Source organism: Aspergillus undulatus, assembly GCF_047715775.1.
Source record: "Aspergillus undulatus strain CBS 261.88 unplaced genomic scaffold BDV17scaffold_5, whole genome shotgun sequence".
In the NCBI taxonomy this organism is placed as follows: Eukaryota; Fungi; Ascomycota; class Eurotiomycetes; order Eurotiales; family Aspergillaceae; genus Aspergillus; species Aspergillus undulatus.
The window spans coordinates 605,551-618,631 of NW_027396609.1; the positions used below are offsets into that span (position 1 = coordinate 605,551).

Here is a 13,081-nt window from a genome sequence, read left to right on the forward strand (position 1 = left end):
AAAAGAAAAAAAAAAAGAAAAAAAGAAAGAAAAAGACTATTGCATAAGTGGAAACTAGCGGAGTGGAAGATTCCTGTAAGGTGTAATTGCAAATGTACCTAGAATCTGGCAGCGCACAATGTCTCGAATCTATTCATTCCAAGAGCTGGGCACTTGCCGTTTGGGATCAGCCTACAGTGCCTCTTCACTGTCGGCTTGGACTCATAGAAAGCCGGTGCCCATCTCGCCAGATCGTCCAGGTACTCAATACTTCATTAAGCAATCCCCACGACCCGAAGAGACAATCATTCGAATTGAGGTGCTCGACACAGCTCGCATTAGTCGAAAACGGTGGCACTCTGGCTGAGAATGGCTGTGCAATTAGTACGCGAAGGGCCTCGTTCGAGGTAGCCAAACGTCTTCTCTGCCAGATTCTGAACGAAGGTCTTGTCCGCGGGACTCTAGAGACAATTGAAGCTGAAGGTCCCTACCTGTGTCTGTGCAGCAACCGCTGCGTCGCAGAGGAGCCAGCAAAATGCATCCGCGTCAGACTCCAGCCAAACGCAGCGGTCGGGTATCTTCATGCGTTCTGGGCGCATCGTGTCGCTGGTTCGCCCGGAGATGCTGCAAATTCCCGTCATCATCGTGGACGGGGGCGTTTGAACGACGAGGTCTTCGTTCGGGGGCTTTGCTTCGGTTTGCAAGTATCTTGTTCACAGAGCATGTCGAGGCGGCTACATTGGAAGAGATAGCATTGGGGTTGGAGAATAGTGAGGCAAATACAGGTTGGCGCGGTCTTTTCTTTCCTTTCACTTCAAAGGCGATGCTGATGAAATAAATGAGCAGAAAAGTGGCTGGAGCTGCATTCCTCCCCTGTGCCATTACAGCTCAACTCGTCGCCAGTCATGTGGGAACGAGCACTGATCTGGGGCCATCCAACCCGTCCAGTATGTACCTAGTCGCCCCCCTTCCTTTGATAGGAATATCAGCCTGTTTCTAATCGTCCAATAGTTCCATAGACTGTGTTATGCACAGGAAGGCTTAGCTCCTGTTGAGCCTAAAGACCCGCCCGAATTCCTCTCGCTGACACTGGCCTTTGTGTCCGTCTTACGGGCAGAGATCTCCACCTCAGGTCCATTCGAAGAGTCACTGCAGCCTCTGCTGGAGCAGCTGCAAGTCCCCGCCCCCGGAAGTGCCGACAGAGTCATTGTCCCCTGTCCCTTGTCTCCGTCTACAACTCCCCTGTGTCTTTCGCCACTTCCCCAGCGCCGTTCTGATCAAGTCAGTTTCCGGCTGCGCAGACACGCAAGCTTCGATGCGCACCCTCACCCTGCACGAGGAACCCAACTTCCCCTACCATATCAAACTGTCCATTGCGTGCCAGATTACTTCGGATGTAAGAGCGACCCGGCCCTGCCAGACTCTGGGCGGACAGCTGGTGAGGAAGCGACTCCACAAATTCTTCCCGGCAAATCTGTGGTGGTTCAAGGAGGTTGCGTTTGTGTCGGGCAGCAAGGGAGGCACGCAAGAATATGAAGACAAGGCGCCTCATATTGGCTGCGTTCTGCGTGAGGACTTGGAGACTAGAGCGAACGCAAACAACGAGGCGCTGATCATTGCTGGGTCTCTGGCTCAGCAACCCGCGAACAATCAGCGGACACATGCTGAGATTGTCTTTTGTCTTGAGACTACCGAGCAGAAGCATGAGTGGCTCAAAGAGTAAGTATAACTTCTCTGCTACAGGGCAATAAGAACAGGATACTAATATAATATCTCCATGCATCTAGGTATGTGGCCGGCTTTCTGCGGGCTGTTCTCCCTTCGCTGGTGCGGTACGGCATCGGTATGGAGGCTCATGGGCAAAACACGCTGGTTCGCATGTGCCGTCAAACCAAAAAGGTCACCGGATTCGTCGTCCGAGACTTCGAGGGCATCAAAGCGCATGTTCCAACACTCGAGACGCTTGGCGTAAAGCCGTGCATGACCTCTCCGGAGCAGGAGGAACCTCGAGGACATTTGGAGCAAGATCCACCACTCCATCTTCCAGAACCACCTTGGGTATCTGGTCTACGCGCTCAGACTTGACCGCCATGATGGATGGACGATCATTTGGGACGAGCTCTATGAGGCCCTAAAGCCGGAAATGGATCCGCCAGCCAAGGAGTTGTATGATTCTGTCCTCCAGGACACGATGCCGTTTAAGTGCTTTTTGAGAATGCGTATGAACGAGCGCTTGAATGATGTGAGGTCTTTCTTCCCCCTAGTGGTTGGTGTGATAGTGCTGACTTTCTTTCGCTCGGTTTGTAATATGACGTTGATGAACAGGATGCACCGAGCGTCAAGGCACAAACATATTCTATTCCGTTACGCCATATCTCTGCTAACGGATCTTATGGCTAGCGTGATGAGAGACTGCTGCCTAATCCCCTTCTCATGGGCTCTGGTAGATGGGAGAAGATCCTGAATGGTCATGCACAGACGGGAAAACGCGAAAGACCTGAAAATTAATCTGGCAACGTCATGTACAATGATGTAGGTAAGGTTCGGTCGCCGCAGAAATGTTACCGGCAACGGTTTCTTTCCTTGTGGCTCTAGATAGAGAATAATCATCATATCTATCTCTGTCTCCCGATCGCCGGGACGAAACGACCCGTGTCTGGCTAACCAGACTCGATGACAAATAAGAGTCACATCTAGAGATATGCCTGATGCGAGCCCCTACTACGATGCGTGAGTTAGTCTCTCTTTCTCGCCCTCATTCAACCTTCAAGAAGCCGCATGAAAGGAGCGTGAGCTTGGTTGGGACATCCATCCAGTTACAGTCTCAAGCTTAAGTTCTCAGCATAACTATGTATAACATGCATAACAAGTTATTCTGTACTGGCATCGTTCTCCTATCGCTTCAGAAGCCCAACAATAAAAATATAAGAATGTCCATACCGGTACTAACACCTCTTGATTTAAAGAAAGGCGGCCCGCCCATAAACGGAAACCGCTGCGCTCCATCCCATCTCGCCGAGTTCCAACTCTGCAATCTAAATGCCGGGTTAGAGGCTCTCGCCAGATTCAGCGTTGACTCAGTTCTGCTCAAATGTTGGTATGTTGGTACTTATAGCGAGGAGCTTTAGAACTCCAATAGCCTTGGTTACCGCATTATATCTCACTACGCACTGGAAAGATGTAGTCCATTGTGTTTGAACACCCGATTGGGCGAGGAGATGTATGCCAGGATGAAGGCTGTGCTTGAGGGAAAATGCCTGTTTACAAGGACCAAGACTCAGGGGATTTGCAGTAATGCCTTTAGGTAGGGTAGCGCGGCGAAGGTAGATATATATCAATACCCGCCTATTGATTGTTTCCTCTCTACCTCCAAGTACAGATAGACGTGCAGATCATTATCTCATGCAGCTGTGTATTTAAGAGATGACATTTGCTGATATTGTACGGTTATTCATATATACCGTGGAAGCTCCGAGTTGTCGCCGCTCGGGATTTTGGAGCATACTAACTGGTACGCACTCAAATATATGTGATAGAGGCCATTCGGTCCGGATATCGAGGCGGATGTTATTGGGTTGTGTTGCGTTATCTATCGCCCCCATTGCGATTACCCGAGTCGAGCTAGGATCGGGAATATTGACTCCAGAGTTCAGGTACGTGTACCCCAAGGCTGATAAGGGTACTGGCGCAGCCCGCAGGAGCCTGCAGGAATGAAGATATCTTGACTCTTGCAGGAAGAGTGAACTGTGAGTAGACAAGACTGACCTCTCAGTGTGGCTGCGCGGATATTCTCAGTATAGTTTGATCAAGGAAACACCCGCTATGGCGAGAATCCGCTGCAAATCACGCATAAGCAAGGCCGTCTTCGCGACGGGTGCTATTGTTCGTGATCCTCTTGTCCTGACCCGATTCCCCTTTATGAGGCATTTACTGGTAAGGTGTGACAGGCTGGCCTGACTGCATTTTGCGTCTGCAGCTGCGGCTCCCCAAATTGATGTATCAGGGCAGTTCCTAATTCTTCCGGGATCTGGAACCCCTGCATACCCACCTGGCTCAGCGCCCAGGGCCTAGTCCCGTCCCTGGCGTTAATTTAAAACAGGTAAAGCCGGCTTTGCACATGAATCGGATTGCTTCCTATCTTGCCCGATTTGTGGAGCTCGATTCCTCCAGTTTCAGGCTCTCAGGCTTCGAGGGCCTGATTGCTGTTTTCGTGGCTGTATGGAGTAGAGTGGCCACAACCCGATGTTGAAGAATGTTTTTCCTGGGATGATACGGTCGCCGGAGAATAAAGCCAGGAACTTCAGTTCTGAATAGAGTATGAAGTCTTAGGGATGTCCCCAAGAAGCCTAGGTCCGGGGAAAGGCCCGCGTGGTCCAGACTTGACGGATGCGGGGTACACCAACCTCATGAGGAAGAGACCCGAGTACAGGGCAAAGTGGTCAGAGCTCCCTCCAGGATATAGTAGTATGAGTGGCTGTACTGTTTCGCTTCTTCCGCCACGTGAAGGTATTCAATCAGTCAAAGATCGGTCAAGCAAGTCAAAGCTGGCAAGCAGCTGGCGCCTGACCGATAAGAGCTGGACCAGTCGCGGTTGCTGCTTCAACTGAATTGATCACGGGTGAAAACACCCCTCATGTCTCATCCTTTCTACCGTGTTTCGCCACAACAAGGCCAGTAAATCAGCCTTGCACCTTGAGCCTTTTCTTGGACGGCAATGACTTCTGCCCACGAGTGCGTGTTCAGTGGCGCTGGATGGGCAATCAGGTAAACTGCAACAGCTGATTGGCTGGCGGGCGGCTGGCCTCGGAAAGGAATTTAGTCATCCGGATAGTGGAGGCCCACGAGAACCCGAGCCTGAGACCCGGTCGCTCGCCCTGTCGTCATTCGGACGCCGGTTTTCGTCTCCTGTGCAGAATGAGGCATTTTGTCTGTAGTGTATCTGGCATCCCGAACAGAAGAAACTCACCGACCGACTGTCTGGCGAGAGATTCGAGGCGGCAAAGGCAGTCTTGTGAGGCGTAGATCAACCGTTGAGGGCCGGATGCAGTTCAGCCACGACGGGCATAGACTGAGTGGCATTCTTAGCCGAGAGCTTCGTCTCCCCGCAAATTCGGGTCTTAGCCTCCATCCACTAAATGAACTAGCATGGGGTCGGTCCAAGGATGATGGCCTTTGTGTGCGCTCATTCAACGTCATCACTGTTCATTAGTTCCCTTGACCCGTCTGGACTTGCCTTGGAACTTTGTGGGAACTCTCAATAATGACATCCAGTCGATTCACAGTTGTTGCGTTTTGTTGTGTCATGATCAAAGACCGAGTTGGGTGAATGGGAGTTGTTTTCGGAAAGCTGAATGGTCTTGCCGCAGCCACTTTGTGCATACATAAGAGCGACTAGTAGTAACACTTCTCGGTTCCTGCGCCTCAACTTCTCCCTTCCACCTCTCGCATCACCCGCAGACCTAGACTGGCTGAGGCATTTAGTGTCGCTGCCCGTTGATAACAAACTACCCGATATTTGGCTTTTCCTCGCATCTAGTTGGCTCAGCCACTCGTTCCTCCGGAACCACTTCGTGCCTTCATCTGGGGTTCGGGTCTAATCGGACTATCGTGAGTGCCTCGTCTCGACTCGACTCGGCCTCAGCCCCGACATCTCCCGTCAAACTGTGGAGAAGCATCGTCGGGAAAGCGCAGAAAGACGCTTTTGCGGCCTATACTTTCGCGATCATGGCTCCTGGTGCAAACATACATATACCCCCTGCTGCCCCCCCGGAACCAGGTCCTCTCTATTCAGACTTTGTTCAACAGCAGATTGCAAAGCAACGAAACAACAACTATCACTCGACTTCGCTAAGAACAATGGTTGCTACATCTGTTAACCGTACTGCCCTGCACCCTGGTGGTGTCCAGTATGTCGTCCTCTCCTTCCTGCCCCCATGTACCTCACCGTCCTCACTCTCCTATGACACATCTTTACTCATCCATACCTCGATACACTCCACTAACATGACTCCAGACCGGGCAAGGGTCACACTGAGCTCGAGGAAGAGCTTCACGAACACGCCCACATTGACTACGAGCGCGTTGCTATTGTAAGTTGTCCATGACAACTCTTTTTGAACTTAAGACTAATCCACCTCAGATTGCCAACCCTTCTGTCGCTGCCCTCTATGAAGATGCTCTTGTCTACGAAACCGGTACTGCTATCACATCAAGCGGTGCTTTAACAGCCTACTCAGGGGCCAAGACTGGCCGCTCCCCTTCAGATAAGCGTATCGTGAAGGAAGAGTCCTCAGAAAAGGAGGTCTGGTGGGGACCCGTCAACAAGCCCATGACTCCTGATGTAAGTCTCGACAAGCTTTCTGTTCAAAAGTTTCACTCCTTGCATTGGCTCTTCCTACTTTTTCCTGTGATTGCCCTGATCGACAGCACAAGCTTTTCTTTCTTCCGTGAGATGGGACCAACGTGATAAATACCTCATGCTCTGTTGGTCTGAGGCATTTGATCCTGTGTAACCTCTTGGAGTCTTGAACTTGCTTGCGATCGCTGCTTTCGTGGGTCGTTTGTGGATCCACATGCATAGACCTTGCAGCCTTGCAGGGTGTCGGTCATGACGTCACTATACATGGTAGAACTATACTGACTCAGAGCCTCAGGTTTGGCGTATCAACCGTGAACGTGCTGTCGATTACCTCAACACTCGCAACCGTATCTACGTTATTGATGGCTACGCTGGCTGGGATGAGCGCTTCCGTATCAGTGTTCGCGTTGTTTGCGCGCGCGCCTACCACGCTCTCTTCATGCGCAACATGCTTATCCGTCCCTCCGCTAAAGAACTCGAGCACTTCCACCCCGACTACGTGATCTACAATGCCGGCTCCTTCCCCGCAAACCGCTTCACCGAGGGCATGACCTCTGCTACCTCCGTCGCCATTAACTTTGCCGAGAAGGAGATGGTTATCCTCGGTACAGAGTACGCCGGTGAGATGAAGAAAGGTGTCTTCACCATTCTCTTCTACGAGATGCCCGTCAAGCACAATGTCCTGACCCTGCACTCTTCCGCCAACGAGGGCCAGAACGGCGATGTGACCGTCTTCTTCGGTCTCTCCGGAACCGGCAAGACCACCCTCTCTGCCGACCCCAAGCGTGCCCTGATCGGTGATGACGAGCACTGCTGGACAGACCGGGGCGTCTTCAACATCGAGGGCGGCTGCTACGCCAAGTGCATCGGCCTCTCCGCCGAGAAGGAACCCGACATTTTCAACGCCATCCGCTTCGGCTCCGTCCTCGAGAACGTCGTCTTCGACCCCATCTCCCGCATCGTCAACTACGACGACTCAACCCTCACTGAGAACACCCGCTGCGCCTACCCAATCGAGTACATCGAAAACGCCAAGGTCCCCTGCCTCTCTGACAACCACCCCACCAACATCATCCTCCTCACCTGCGACGCCCGCGGTGTCCTCCCGCCCATCTCAAAACTCACCACCGAGCAAACCATGTTCCACTTCATCTCCGGCTACACCTCCAAAATGGCCGGCACCGAAGACGGCGTCACAGAACCCCAAGCCACCTTCTCCTCCTGCTTCGCCCAGCCCTTCCTCGCCCTCCACCCCATGCGCTACGCCCGCATGCTCGCCGACAAGATCTCCCAGCACAAGGCCAACGCCTGGCTCCTCAACACCGGCTGGGTCGGCGCCGGCGCTACAACGGGCGGTAAGCGTTGCCCGCTCAAGTACACACGTGCAATCCTTGACGCCATCCACAACGGCGAGCTCGCAAAGGCCGAGTACGAGACTTACGACGTCTTCAACCTCCATGTGCCCAAGAGCTGCCCCGGTGTTCCGGATGAGCTGCTGAATCCGAAGAACTCGTGGACCGCGACGACGGGCTTCTCGGATGAAGTGAACAAGCTTGCTAAGCTGTTCAATGAGAACTTCCAGAAGTACTCGGATCAGGCGACGAAGGAGGTCATTGCCGCTGGGCCTGTCGTCTCTGAGTAAGCGTGCTGGTGCCGTGTTGGTGGATGAGATAAAACGTTTTTTTTTTTTTTCGGTGTCTTTTCCTTTCACTTTATTCCCATGATGCCCTTTTCCTTCCTCATTTCATGTCCTTTTCAATGAGACCTTTTTCTTCTGTCGTCTCACATTGCATGGCGTGTCGCGTTTTCAATTGATAATTGGGTCTGTGCTTGCTTGTTCACTCTCTTCACTGAGGGTCGGAAATGATACAACTTGGCGATGCCTTTTGGCTCTGATGAATAGTCAGTCCGTTGATGTTAGACAATCCAGTGGCTATTCCTGAAGAACGTTTCTTTGGCTTATCTGTAGCACCAGTCGTAGGGTCAAGATCATCTTGTAGAACTCGAGGAAAAGATGGTTATGAAGGAACTTCAAATTGAAGACCTGATAGAGTCACATCGAATCATTTATTCAAGAGACAGGAGGACATTCCTCCTCCAACCCCACTACTACATATACCCGTGACCCAAAACGAAACTCGGTGAAGCCCAGCAAGCCCATCTCAGCTGAACAAGACTAAGCTAAGTGGCATGACTTACATTCTCCGGTTGGTTCCTGGACCTCGAACACACGTGCGTACTAGCAGACAACCAGCGAAGATCGGCACTTTGAGACACGTTCTCTGCAGTGTGCTTGGAAGCATACCGACATCTCTGCCGAGTTTCGGTTTCTCACCTACCGTTGGCCCGGGCTCGTCCCGAGCGCAATTGTTGAAGCTGTCATGGTGATAGTAATAGTTGAGGCTGAAGTGTTGAGGCGGGTTCCGATATCCTATGCCGCGGTGAGTTGCGTATTTGCCGGGGGTGATCCGCGGTATCTATCCAGGCTACTCCCAGTCTAGGTCCTGCTCCTGTCAAGGTGTGGGATTCCAGAGCCCAACGTTCCAATACTCAACCTACTACTACAAACCTCGACATCCAGTCTGTTTAGCCTGGACCTAGTCGAAGAGGATGAGGACCCACCGCGGAGAATGACTAGTCCGGACGGGCCCATGACGGATCGCACTGACGGAACGTGGTCAAGGTATGAGGGTATCCGTGTTTTCCATCCTTAAAGGCATTATCAGAGGCCCGAGGTTGTTTCCTTGGATGAACGGATTGTTGTTTTGATATCGTGAGCACCATAACCAAGATGAAAGTGCCGATTGCGGCGATTTCGACCGCGGAGCACAGTTGTCCATACCAATGACAATGATGACTTCTCCGTATGTGTCTTTGATTGACCCTGCCTTTCTCGAAAGCTTCCTTCGAAGAGTAGCATCTGTTGCAGGAGAGAAAGTCCGTGTCGAACAAGGAGCTGAGGCATTTAAAGCGCCGTGATATTCTTGTCACACCATCATCACCAGTCTCTGTATCGAAGCTCGTCCGCGTCAACAAAGAGCACTGGGCACCGATGAGAGACTGACGAATCGCAAACAAGCGCCGATTGGCATGTTAAAGGCACCGAATCACGGAGGAATATTCGTCAACGGTCAGGGTACATATCACTGGCGGGGCAGGTTGACCAGGAACGGCGGAAAGGGACAGCGGGAGCTAAGAGATTGATAGCCGATCTGGACTACGACGGGGCTGCAGGCCTGGAGTACGGTACTCCGAACAAGGCTAATCAGGAGCAGGATGATTCTCAGCAGAGTTCCATCTATCCTCGGATAGTCGGGCGGATGGCGGGACGGCACTTCCACGGTGACTTGTTCAACTTGTCATGGGCAATTGAAGAGGAAATTGCCAGTGCAGGCGGAGGATGGATATGTCATGAGCGAGCGCAAGTAACGAGGGAGGTACAAGCTCCATAAAGCCATCCAGTTCAGTCTGCTGGGGAAAGTATCTAGAAGCAAGCAACGGTGTTGAGAAGTTGAGGTGACCCGAGGATCGGGAAGAGCAGACGGGGTTCCCGCCTGTTCGAGCCGGCCAAATGGGGCTAGCTCCACTGGCACCTGCCAAGCCGTCTTATAGAGCACATCTATGCAATGACGTTTCGAACCCAGTCACTGAAAGAATACGAGAATCTGATGACTGATATTGAGGTTGGTAGTACTCGTAGCTGCTGGCGCCTGCTAGATGCTTTACCTGGTAATCGAGCACCCACCTCAGCGAAGAAACTGGAGAGGAAAGAAAGCAAACTAATGCAAGCGGACAGCTTGGACAGCATCCCCGCATTTTCTGCTGCCAAATGTCATCCACTTTTCTACTATGTACTATAGTGGGGACTTCCACGATTGCGGCATCGAGCCCACTCACTAACTAATAGTATTCCAGATATTAACTAGCTCAAGGATTAGTATTACTCCGTAGCATTTCCAGAGATAAAATTGCTGCCCCATCCGCCCACGGAGTAAATGCTGGCTACTTATGCTGGACTATACCCTGCGCTGCTCCTCGGGTCTGATCTCGGAATCAGTCTCGGTTCTTCATCTTAGAGCACAATTATAAGAAGCTGCTGTGCTCTGCCTGCTTACCAGCTCTGCTTCGATTAGGCGCATTGATCTCTGCTCTGCTACTACCGGCTGCACAGCTTGATAGGCCTCTGTTGTTATCCCCGCACTCAATCCCCGTCAATCATCTGACAAGGCGCTCCAACCTTGGAACGCTCCTCATTGTCTCCTCATCGCCTCCGTTTTATCTTCTTCTCCCCTCCGTCTCCCCTTCTCCAGATTCTCGTGCTCGGGGCAGTTCCTGGCCACCCAAATCTTGTCTTCCCGGTATTCTCCCGACTATTAAGACCGTGTCGAGGTACACTTTCCTCCCCTCTCTATCCTCCTCCTCGACGTCATTTCCGTCACACGAGTCACTCTTTCCCTCAGTATCTCAAGTGTCACCAGCAATTGTTAGTTGCTCTCCTACTAACGGTTGTCTCCCGTCAGTCCCCGTCTTCATTTGCTATATATCATCTGTCAGTGAATTGTCCCTCTCTTGCTGCTCCCTCACGGTTCACTCTTTTCTATCTACTATTCTTTGTTTCTCGACGCGTTTAATTGACAATTCCTTACAGACCTTGTACGAGTCCTGCTTCCTCATCAACATGGCCTCTACTACGAAAGAGTCCGCTCAGCCCGCCGTCGATTTCTTGCATCAACCCTATACTCGTGCCGCTCTTCCCTTCATCAATGGCGGGCTGGCCGGTATGACGGCTACCGTCGCTATTCAGCCCATTGACATGATCAAGGTGCGCTTGCAGCTCGCTGGCGAGGGCGTGCGCACCGGGCCCCGTCCTTCGGCTTTCGGCGTTGCTCGAAACATTATCGCTTCGGGAAAGGTACTCGACCTCTATACTGGTCTATCAGCAGGCCTTCTGCGTCAGGCCGTCTACACAACCGCCCGCCTGGGATTCTTTGACACTTTCATGAAAACGTTGAATAAGAATGCCGAAACAGCGAACCGAAAGGTAACTTTTGCAGAGCGGGCGGGTGCCGGACTATCGGCTGGTGGTATCGCCGCTATGATTGGTAACCCGGCAGATTTGGCGCTTGTACGAATGCAGTCAGACGGTCTGAAGCCTCCTGAGGCACGGGCTAACTACCGCTCCGTTATTGATGCTCTGTTCCGCATTTCCAAGGCCGAAGGCGTGACTGCCCTCTGGGCTGGCGCTTTTCCGACCGTCGTTCGTGCGATGTCTCTGAACCTGGGCCAACTGGCCTTTTTCGCCGAGTCAAAAGCCCAGTTGAAGACCCGGACGACTCTTTCGGCGCAAAACCAAACCTTTGCCGCCTCTGCGATCGCTGGTTTCTTCGCCAGTTTCCTTTCTCTTCCATTTGACTTTGTCAAGACCCGCCTGCAAAAGCAACAAAAGGATCCCAAGACTGGGAAATTGCCATACAAGGGCATGTTTGATTGTGCCCGCAAAGTGGTTCAAGACGAGGGCTGGTTGAGGTTCTATCGCGGCTTTGGCACATACTATGTGCGGATCGCACCCCATGCGTTAGTGTCCCCACTCTGTGCACTTTGTTTTTTTTCTTGTTTCTTATCGCTGACCCACCGCTCCACTTACAGAATGGTGACCCTTATTGTCGCCGACTACCTCAACCTTCTCACAAAGTGATCGCTATTGAAGAAACTCCGCCTGGCATTTGGCCATTAGCTATAATTGCTTGTTCTGCCATAGCAGCGTCTCCGATCCGAGACTGAATGGGAAACTGTCCCCTTAATCTTACGGCCAACCCCCGTTTCTATCGAACAAACGGCATTAGAATGCGAGTCAGTCATTACTCAAATTGAAGCCTCAAAGCGCTTTCAGAATGCTTTGAACTATGCATTTTACTCGATTTACTTACGCAACAGCACTGGACCTTGCGGTGTGATTGCCCAGCGCGGACCTTCATTCGACTCAATCAAGGCTGCGAAATTTCTTCACTTCACTGTTACAGGATGTCCGCTGCACTTCTCATCATTCGAGCCGGTGTAATGGATTGTGCTTTTCCTCGTGTTTTCGGTATGTTCCTATGTAATGGTGTCTGAGTAAGCATTCACGCATGTTCGATTATTGTGCTTTTTCTAGCTATACCCACGATGAGCAAGCGCCTCAGGCGCTGCAAGACGAGTCTAATCCTAGGTAGTTCAGATCACAATGAAGAAGCTGTAGGCCTGACCATTAAGCGCTGCCTACTTCACTGCTACTGGAACATTTCTTACGCATCTCAGTGACTCGAAGAGAAATACAGAGTTACGTCAATTCCTCGCACCACTAGGCCAATGTACGGTACTTCGGGGGATATAATAGTTGTACGTATCCCTATAGCTATTTAAACAATGCAGTAAATTTCAAAATAAACAATATCCCGGCATTCGAAGTACGCAAGGTATCAGACCTCCGGAGTAAACATAAGTCTATCCAAAATTAGGTATACCGGATCGGAGTAAGAACTTATGTCTTTCAACGTTACGGTACGCCGAGGACTCGGAGAACATATCTTATACCCGCGGTATCTGAATGAGGCAGGCACGCGTGAGGCCAGGCAAAGGTCGGTCCTTCCTTCTCTGGCTGGAGTCTGCGGCTTCTTAAAATGTCCGTACGCAGAATTGGCAGGCGTGACCAGCACCCAGCTGAGTGTGCTGGACTGGGCAGGCATGATTGGATCTGGGATTAAGAGT

General features: G+C 51.6%; 3 protein-coding genes across 3 annotated transcripts; all 3 read left to right on the forward strand.

Moving 5' to 3' along the window:
• Window positions 1-118: 118 nt before the first annotated feature.
• BDV17DRAFT_279501 (uncharacterized protein) lies at window positions 119-2,487 on the forward strand (the record flags this gene model as incomplete). Its single annotated transcript, XM_073759728.1, has 10 exons — window positions 119-330; window positions 374-553; window positions 601-764; window positions 826-926; window positions 991-1,111; window positions 1,182-1,698; window positions 1,767-1,947; window positions 1,991-2,221; window positions 2,305-2,322; window positions 2,380-2,487. The coding sequence occupies 10 exons, from the start codon at window positions 119-121 to the stop codon at window positions 2,485-2,487; spliced, it is 1,833 nt and encodes a 610-aa protein (XP_073619624.1).
• Window positions 2,488-5,439: 2,952 nt separating this feature from the next.
• Window positions 5,440-8,335, forward strand: acuF (phosphoenolpyruvate carboxykinase PCK1). The gene is made up of 4 exons (XM_073754844.1): window positions 5,440-5,885; window positions 5,993-6,068; window positions 6,119-6,319; window positions 6,633-8,335. The coding sequence occupies exons 1-4, from the start codon at window positions 5,704-5,706 to the stop codon at window positions 7,977-7,979; spliced, it is 1,806 nt and encodes a 601-aa protein (XP_073619625.1). The 5' UTR covers window positions 5,440-5,703; the 3' UTR covers window positions 7,980-8,335.
• A 2,023-nt stretch (window positions 8,336-10,358) lies between these two features.
• Window positions 10,359-12,651, forward strand: BDV17DRAFT_253802 (putative mitochondrial dicarboxylate carrier protein). Its single transcript, XM_073756691.1, has 3 exons — window positions 10,359-10,852; window positions 10,986-11,911; window positions 11,984-12,651. Exons 2-3 carry the CDS (start codon window positions 11,016-11,018, stop codon window positions 12,030-12,032), a joined length of 945 nt encoding a protein of 314 aa, XP_073619626.1. The 5' UTR covers window positions 10,359-10,852; window positions 10,986-11,015; the 3' UTR covers window positions 12,033-12,651.
• The last annotated feature ends 430 nt before the right edge of the window (window positions 12,652-13,081 follow it).